Here is a 9700-nt window from a genome sequence, read left to right as displayed (position 1 = left end):
CAGCCACTGAAGGTTGGGGTTTTGGGGGTTTTTTAAATTTTTTTGGTGGAAGTGGCTCCTTTCAAGGCTGACTCCAATCAAGGAGAGCTTGGAGAAAGAGGAGGGAACCATCGTGGATCTAGAAGTTAAGTGGGACAATGAAGCTGGCCTTCTGGAGCCAGGAGCCCCATCTGAGGATGACTGGTTCCAGACAAGAACCATGGGATCCAGGTGTTTACCCAACCACAGCATGGTACAGTGGGAAGAATGCAGGCATTGGGTTTGAATTCTGATTCTGTTACTGCAAGTGTGTCCTTGGGTCAGTCACTTAGCCTGTGAATCTGTTTCCTCAACTATAAAATGAGGCAGATCATCACCAAGGGTTCACAAACCCCTACATCAGGGTATGTGAACTTGGAGGGAAAAATATATTCTTGCCTCAAACTGAAACTTAAGCATTTCCTTTATTAAGAAATATTCTTAGAAGGGATCTCTGGCCTTTACCAGATGACTGTGACACAAAAAGTTTTGAGAACCCCAATATCCCATGTTGTTACTTAGAGAGGAGCATGCATCAGGAAATCAGACGGCGGACAATGCCAGGGGTCTGCACTGATGGAGGGCCTGAGCAGGAGTGGCTCCTTTGGAGGCTGAGGGAAGGGGCCGGGTGCAAGAGCATCGTGAAGCCAAGGCAGCAGGACCTGGCGAGTGACCAGATGCACGGGGTGGGGACAGGGCAGTAAAAGCTGACTCCTGTCTTTGGGCGCCTTGGCTGGTTCCATTTAGCGTGGAGGGCTGACCTGCCAGGAATCCCAGTGAGCAGCCCTGCTCTGTAAAGGGAGATGAGCCCAAATGATCTCGGAGGTCTATTGGCCTTTAAAGCTGAGATACACCGCCTCACATAAATCCATCTTGTCCAACTCTATTTTACAAATGAGCAAACCTAGAAAAGGGAAGTGATTTGAACAGGGTCGTACAGGGGCCAGTGCCAGAGAGACTTAGCAGGCAGACAGACACCCAATGGGCTCAGCTGCCCAGGTTGAAAGGAGATGGAAGCAACCAAGCAGCAGCTCTCCTAACCCTGGCCTTTCTCTGCCCTAGGTCTGGGCACTGCCAGAAAAGGTAGGCAGGAGCAGTAGCACCGGCATTAGGGCCGAATAAAACGGCAGATATATTATTCCAATGGAGAGTGAGGTGGTGTTGGCATGGGCTCGGCCACACGCTGCATCTAAAGACAGCAGACTTTGGATCATGACTCTGCACCCCTGGTGTGCACAGAACAGACGCGCACCCAGGAATGGGGTTGCAGGGCGCACTGCCCAGGGAAGAGCCAAGCACTCAGTCCCACCTTGAACAAGATTAAGGTTATTTTTAGACGAGCACATTTTGCAAAGATGCATGCAACCAGCGCCCCAAATCTGCACGGGCTCTGCACAGTGCCCGCCCTTGCGACAGACGGAGCTGGACTCTCCCTACCCTGGCCATGCCCGAGCACCGGCGGCCGAGCACAAGCGCTCTTCGAGCTTCCAGCTCCGGCGGCCCCCTGCGGCCCACCCCACCCCCTTCCGCTCCCCGCGGGCGCGCACTTGAACCAGCCAGCCCGGACCGGCGCTGCCGGTCGTTACTCTCCTTGCCGCGACACCGCCAGGCTCCGCAGCTGAGGGAGGGGCGGAGAAGCCGTGCCTTCGGGGGTCAAGAGTGAGTTGGGGCATCTGGAAGGAGCGGAGAGAGCCCTGGGCGGAGGATGGGGGGGGGGGGGGGGGGGGGCCGCCGGAGCTGCTCTCATCGGAGACCAAGATCGGAAGGGCGTCTCAGATGAGGTGGTGTGTGCCGGGGGGGGGGGGGGGGGGGGGGGGGGGCAGCGAGAGGGATAGACCTGGAGGAGTGGAGAAAGACAGGTGAGGATGAGGGGAGGGTGAGGGAAGGGAGGCATGAATCAGACAGGTAAGGAGGGGGCGGGGCCGAGCAGTGAGGAAGGACTGACGTGGGATGAAGCAAGAAGATAAGGGTACTGAGGACTGATGGAGGGCGTAGGTAAGAATCCGGGGGATAGAGAGGGGTGCCTATGAAGGTGCTGGGGAGAATAGGAACAGGTGCGAGTCTTAGAAATGGGGGACGGGGGAGGGACAGATGGAAAGGAGACAGGTGAGGGTCCCAGGGCGGCAGTGAGTAGGCAGGAGAGGGGAGACAAGATGGGAGACCTGGGAAGTCATTCATTCAGTAAGAGCCTCAGTAAGTTAGTGTAGTATATATATAGAGAGAGAGAGAGTGTGTGTGTGTGTGTGTGTGTGTAATAGATATGTATAATATATATGTACATATATTAAATAAGACTCAGATATGGGAGGGAAAGGGAGGAATTGGACAGACAAATGAATTAGGTCTTGGGAAGCCGTGAGTGGAGATCTGGCATAGACAAACACTGTGGAGAAGAGAATGTGGGGCAGGAAATGAGACAGAGAAAAACAGAAGATGAATGATGGGAGGAATAGGGTGTAGAAAGACGCCCCAGGACTCTGGCCATAAAAATGCTCCCTCTGGGTGATGAGGGGCAGGACACCACAGACATGCAAACTCATCAAGGTGGGGCAGACAGTTGACTTTTCCTCTGCTTGCCATCCCCTTCTTCTCACACTCAATAAATGCTAATTGATTAACTATTGACTTAAGTTTTCCTAACTTCAAATCTAGGACTCAATGTAGTATACCATCTAGCTGCCTACACTCTTATTTATGGCCACATTGTCTCACCTAATAGAACATAAGCCCTTTGAAGGAAGCAACTCATATTTTTTTTTTGGTCTTTAAACTGGCTCCTCAGTTCACCAAGCACCCCACTAAGTTAGACTTGGGATGGTCAGGTGCTACCCTGGAAGGGCAGGGAAAGGTCCCAGGTAAAGGGATCAAAAAGGGAAGGTCCTGTAAAGGGAAGCCTTGACCCTGCCTCTATCTTTGACACTTAGATCTCTCAGCCTTCTCCTTAAGAGACCTGGACAGTCTGTGATCTGCTGGCCATCATTGATGTCTGGAAAGACCATTCTAATTGAAGTACCTGACCCAGCACCTAGACTGAGGACCTCCTGGTGACATCGCCAACCTAGACCCCATGGATGCCAATTGGAAGGAGAACATATCACCCGGGCCAGGTGGCCACCTGAAATCAGGTATGAGGTTCCTACCTCCTAGGGTTACATCTGCTGCCCTCCCTTGGACCCCTCATGGGCCAGACGGAAGCTTAGGTTGTGACCAGCTGAGAGTGTCAGAACCCATTCTCCAGGAATAACTTCAGTTTTGGGCTAGCCAGCTTCCACCCATGTAAGTCTCTCAGGGCCTCAACTGGGACATTGCTCAGCTTCTGGGATTTAGCAGCTCGGAGGACAAAGCTTCCAAGATCAGATGGTAGACTCTGGGCCCTGAGGGCCCCTGCTCTGGCTGAAAATGAAGCTCCAGATGAAAAAAGAGAAAGACATGACCTCCATGGTACGGAGGAGAAAGCGTGGGCCCCATTGCCTAGGCTCCTTCTGGCAACTGATGGGAGAAAGTCAGTTCTGTGTACAGTGGGAAAGTCCAGGACATAGAAGCAATAAGCTAGATTTGTTTATTCAGATTTCTGAGAGTTAGAAAAGGACCTCATTAGCCTTCTAGTCCAGCACATATCAGAAAAAAAAATGGCTTCCACAAATAACAATTCAATCTTGGCTTGAAACTCATCCATTTGTGGGATTGGATTAGAGGTTGCTGGGGTCCCCCTCCTGCAGTTTAGAGTCTTTGATTCTATGCATGTTAAGAATGTTGGGGGATGGGGGCTGTTGCTGTTTGTTTTTTACATCAAACCTAACGGCAAATGGGACATCTTTGCCTCTTTGACCCCACTGATACTGGTTCTGCCTCTTGGAGCCAAGCAGAATAAGGGGGATCCCTCTTCCCTGCTTTTGAAGCCAGTCCCACCCTAAGTCTTCTCTCCAGGCTAACCATCCCTGGCTACTTCATCAGACCTTGAGGTCAATCACCTTTCCTGTTGCCGTCCCTTGTATACTCACCAACCTATGACTTTGGTTCATCTTTCCACTGTGCCATCCTCTCTATATAATTTCTGTTCCTTGTTGCTCTCTCCTCTGAACAAGCAGAATTTTGGGTATAGTTCTTCAAATTCTTGAAGAGAGTTATCCCATCTAGTCCTAAGATTTCTCTTCTGCTGCCTAAAGTCCCCTAACACAGCACAACCTCAAGGCTCTTCGTCATCTTGGTTTCCCTCCTCTGGAAAGTCATCAGCTGTCCCTGTGCTTCTTAGAATATGGATCCCAGGGGGCGGCTAGGTGGCACAATGAATAGAGCACCAGCCCTGGAGTCAATTGGACCTGAATTCAAACCCAGCCTCAGACATTTAACACAAAAACTAGCCATGTGACCTTGGGCAAGTCACTTAACCCCAATTGCCCCCTCCAAGAAAAAAAAAAGAATATGGTTCCCAGAACTAAGCACAATATTTCAAATATGTTCTGATCAGCACAAAGTGCATTGAGACAATCGCCTCATTCCCAATGAAAGCTATTCCCAGCTAAATTCCCAACTAAGACCTCATTAATTTTTGAGAGCCCTCAGATCTCTTCCAGATATCAACTATGCACCTCATTTTATACTTAGGAAATTGATTTTTTGAGCCAGAGCAGGGTACTTTACATTTATCCCTATTAAAATAGATCTTACTGGGGTGGCCAGGTGGCTCAGCGAGTAAGAGTACCGGCTCCAGTGTTGGGACGACCTGGAGATCGAATCCCGGGCTCAGACACTCAGCACCACACCCAGAAATAACTGGCCGTGTAACCTTGAGCAAGTTACTTAACCCTGATTGCTTAAAAAAAAAAAATAGATCTTACTAGGCTTAGTCTTATGTTCTAGCCTATCTCCAAGACCTTTGAGGATCCTGACTGTTACCCACAGTATTAGCTATCCTTCCCGGTTTGATGCCATCTGTGAACTTCATAAATATAACATTGATGCCTCTATGCCAACACTGAGTAGCTCATAAAATTAGAAGTCTGGTCCACTCCAGATATAATCATTCAGTCTTTAACCAGAGACCACAGAGAAGACAGGATCATTTCAAAGACTGGGCTGAATACTGAGTCCTCTCACCTTTTAGTCTGTTAGAACATGAGCCAGGAATGTTGGAGCCCCCGGTTCTAATCCTGCCTTTTCCCCTTATTATTTCCATGACCTTGGGCAAATTGTCTTCTGTCTACTCTTTAAAGTAAGGGGGTAGGACTAAATGATGTGTAAGGTCCCTTCCAGCCCTAAATTCTATAAGCCCACCAGGCAAGTCCCTTTATCTCCCTTGCTCCTCTGTTAATGGAGCCCTGCCCCATCCTGCCCACTCACCAGATTATTTTGTGAACCTTCAAGAAAAGAGTGAATGGGGGGAGAGGGGAGAGGAAATAACACTTTGAAAAGTGGGTTAATCTATTATTGCAGGGTTTAGCAGAGTGCCTGACACACAAAAGGTCCTTAATAAATGTTGACATTGATTAGTTGATTGCTGGCCCCTTCTTGGGGATAGGAGGGAAAGTTGGGGTTGACTGTGTGGCTGGACCATCTGGGGTTTTTCTCTCTCAGTTTTCAAAATTATCAACTAGTATCTGTCAACAAAAACCTTCAGATAAGCAAAGAGAGTTCCAAGTCACAGGTTTAGCTTTAGAACTGGGAGCCACCTTTAATTTCATCTCATCCAGCCCCTTCCTCTGACATGGGAGGAAACAGAGGCTTGCAGAGCTGAAATGGTTTGTCCAAGGCCCTACAGGTGTATCGTTAAGGAGGTTCGTGCAGCTGCATTAAATATGTTTTTAGGACCGAACTGCACAGTGTAATGACCACTCTCCACACCAAATTGGAATCAGCATAACATTTATTCTTCACATAAGGACAATATAAAAAGTATTGAAGAAATATAGAAAGATAGAGATAAAGCTTAACAGAGTAACAAAAATATTTACAAGCATCACCAAACTGGAGAAGCACCAACATCTGGGTTCACGTGTTGGGGAGTCCATTGATTTCAGCCCCCAGAGTCCAGGCTTCGAACATCCCAGGTAGAACTCCAAAGAATATATTGATTTTTCCTGATTATATCCAATTTCAGACAAAAAAGGAATTGGCTTGGCCTAATTTTACAACTGATAGGCTCAGGGCCAGAGCCTACCTACATGACTTAGCATCTGACTGGCTCAGTGCCAGAGCGTAAATGACCTTTGGCTCAGTGCCAGGGCTCCCTATGACTCAGAACAGGATGCATTTTGGCTGTGGACTGCACCACAGTCCAAAGGAGCAAGGCATCCGTGATGGATAATGCAAAATGTCTGTGTTCAAAAAGACACAGGATTAATTCCATATATTCCTACAAGGGTGGTCAACTCTTCCAGGAAGAGTAATTGACTAGGTATAAGCTGACCTTTCAGTCCTGGGAATACGGCCCCTGTTTCAAGGAGAAAGAACAACATATGCAGTCACATAGGTCTATAAATGTACAGGGAAGATCTTTATATTTTATGAACCCTTTGGCAGGTCTCAGTAAACTAACTCGAATTCAAACCCAGATTCTGATATGCCACATCAATCACACCATAAGTTCCACACTATTTGCAGAGATTGGTTTGTCTGGTTTTTGTTTTTCTAACAGACCTGTAATTTCATTCATGTAGGGAGGTCCTGGTGAGGAGCTCTATCCATACAGGTCGGCATCCTCTCTGCTGCTTCTAAGCTTAGAGAACTGGCTAGGAGCCCAAGAAGTGAGATATCCTGCCCAGTAGGGATGTGTCCAAGGCAATACTTAATCCTAGGTCTTCTTGACTTTGAAGCCAGCTCTCTGTCTGCTACTAGGCTGCCTTTTTATTTCCAATTTTTAAAAAATTAACTTTATAACTATTTTATATAATTTTATTATACATATTTTATGTGTTTGAATTTATATATTAACTTTGTGTTTTCTCTCCCACTTTGACCCCCCCTTAACAGAAAGATAGATGATAGATAGATAGATAGATAGATAGATAGATAGATAGATAGATAGATAGATAAAGTCCTTGTAAAAAATATTCAAAGTCAGGGGCGGCTAGGTGGCGCAATGAGTAAAGCGCTGGCCCTGGAGTCGGGAGGAACCCAAGTTCGGTTCTGACCTGAGATACTTAACACCCACACAAAAATACTAGCCATGTAACTTTGGGCAAGTTACTTAACCCCAACTGCCCTCCAAAAGGCAAAAAAAATATATATATATATATTCAAAGTCAAACAGAACAAATTCCCATATTGGCCAAGTCAAAAATATTTCTCATTCTGCATTTTAAGTACAGGAAGTGGGATAAGATTCTTCAACTCTGGTCCTATGGAATCTTGACTAGTGATTATGTTGATTTGGGTTCTAAAATCTTCCATTGTTGTTTTTATTTACAATGTTGTTGTCAGCTGGGTGTGATGGCCCTCATCTGTAGTCTCTGCTAGTAGGGGAAACTGAGTCTGGGGTTCTGCGGGATCGTAGGATCAAGATTGGTCAGATGTCTGAACTGTCTTGTACTAAGAAGGCAAACTCTCAGGAGTGTAGGGCCACCAGGTTGCTGAAGGAGGGGAGAACCAGCCCCAGATGAAAAAATGTTTCCATGCCAATCAGAATTGGGATCCAGCCTGAGAGTGGGTGTGAGGTAAGGAGTCCCAGTGTCAAAAACCAAAGAAACAAATGGTATGTAAGGTGTGATTTGTTTTCTTTTTAAGATACTAGTTCCCTGGATCCATGGCCAGAACTAATCTCCTTGTTCCCAGGCTCCTGAGATTTAATGATGGATAATATAAACATTTGAGTTAAGTTGTAAACAGCACACTTTGAGTGCTCTGTACTAAAGTCACCATGATATTGCTAAAGTTAATGTAAACTTGTAAGGCTATTGCTGGCAAATTGCTTTCTTTGTGTGCTTCTCTATAAATCAAGTGAGCACTGGTCAGTAAGTGGGGAATGTAAATGGTGTGTTTGTTTCAATTGGCCTCCATCAAGACTTATTGTAGGAGTTGGAACTCCCATTATCAGTAACCTCCTTGAGAAGAATAAAGAAACTAACCCTTATCATGCCTCTGTTGCTGTCCTCCTGGATCAAGAGTGAACCTTTAGAGGCCAGAGCCCCAAAACTTCTAATTTATACAAATAAACAAACAAAAAAGAACACAAAATAAAGTAACATTTTTGTCATTGTATAAATTGTTCTTCTAGTTCTGCTCACCTCACTTTGCATCAGTTTATAGAGGTCTTCCCATTTTTCTCTGAAACTATTTCATTATTTCTTATGGTTCATGATATATGTGTAGGCATTCCCCAATAAGTGGGCACCCCCTTAGTCCCCATATGGGCCTATTTTGGGCAGCTAGGTGGAACAGTGGATAGAGTACTGGACCTGGAGGCAGGAAGTTTCATCTTCCCTGGTTCAAATCCAGCCTCAGATATTTACTGATTGTGTGACCCTGGGGAATTCACTTCACCCTGTTTGCCTCAGTTTCTCATCCATAAAATGAGCTGGAGAAGGAAATGCCAAACCACTCCACTATCTTTTCCAAAAAAACCCCAAATGACTTTTCTTGAATAGTCAAAAATGACTGAAATGACCAAACAACAACATGGGCATATTTCATCTTTGTTTTATGTCTTTGGGGGAGAAAAGCCTTTTAATAGTAGATGTATCGCTACAACGTATATAGACAGTCTAGTGACTTTTGGGGTGTAATTCCAAATTGCCTTCAAGAATGTCTGGACCAGGGGCGGCTAGGTGGCACAGTGAGTAAGAGCGCTGGCCCCGGAGTTGGGAGGACCTGGAATTGGTTCCGGCCTCAGATACTTAACACACACACACACACACACACACACACACAAAACTGGCCATGTAACCTTGGGCAAGTTACTTAACCCCAATCTCTTTAAAAAAAAAAGAATGTCTGGACCAATCCATAGCCCTGCCCACATTTGAAATTTTTCTCTTTTGTCATCTTTGCCAGTTGAATGAGTGTGAAATGGATCCTCAGAGTTGCCTTAACTTGCATTTTTCTAACAATTGGTGATTTGGAGAACTTTTTCATGTAGCCATTTAATTTAATTTTTTTACACATAGATTTTTTTTTTAATTTGAGTGCCAAATTCTCTTCCTCCAGTCCCTCCCCTACCCAATGAAAAGGCAAGCAATATGATATACATGTAATGTCATGCAAAATATATTTCTAAAAATATGGCTGTTGAAAGTTTGTATTTATTCCTTTGAAAGCTGCCTGTTTGTATCCTTTGACTATTTGTCTTTTGGGGAATGGCTCATAGTCTAATAATGTCACGTACAAGATCAAATATAAAATTCTCTGTTTGACATTCATAACCTAGGCCTGCTCCCCATCTCCTTTCTAGGCTTCTTACACCTTTTCCCCCCATGTACTCTGCAGTCCAATGACAATGGCCTCATTGGTATTCCTCATACAATATACCTCACCTCCCAACTCTAGACATGTTCTCTGGCTCTCCCTCATGCCAGTTATTCTTTCTCTCCTCATCTCCAACTCTTGGTCTCCCCGGCTTCCTCCAAATACCAGCTAAGTTCCCACCTTCTATAAGAGGCCTTCTTTCGTTCCCTTCAATGCCTTCCCTCTGATATTTCCTCCGAATTACCTGTTCTCTAGCTCGTTTGCACAAAGGTGTTTGCAGGTT

The 9700-nt window shown here is 45.8% G+C and overlaps 1 protein-coding gene across 6 annotated transcripts in view; it reads right to left on the bottom strand.

Annotated features, from left to right (window-relative positions):
- The window catches only part of MAD2L2 (mitotic arrest deficient 2 like 2), a 108883-nt gene extending 99453 nt beyond the window's left edge, over positions 1 to 9430 (bottom strand). For all 6 annotated transcript variants that reach the window (XM_069078966.1, XM_069078967.1, XM_069078962.1 and 3 more), the window contains exon 1: positions 9422 to 9430. In XM_069078966.1, the coding sequence (XP_068935067.1) occupies positions 9422 to 9427 (6 nt within the window). In that variant the 5' untranslated portion in view covers positions 9428 to 9430. The remainder of the gene's footprint in view (positions 1 to 9421) is intronic.
- Between the last annotated feature and the right edge of the window lie 270 nt (positions 9431 to 9700).

This window comes from Petaurus breviceps, unplaced genomic scaffold, assembly GCF_028583685.1.
Source record: "Petaurus breviceps papuanus isolate PSGF00001 unplaced genomic scaffold, PetGlider_PUasm1.0 91041, whole genome shotgun sequence".
NCBI lineage: Eukaryota > Metazoa > Chordata > Mammalia > Diprotodontia > Petauridae > Petaurus > Petaurus breviceps.
This window is presented reverse-complemented; position numbering and strand designations above follow the sequence as displayed.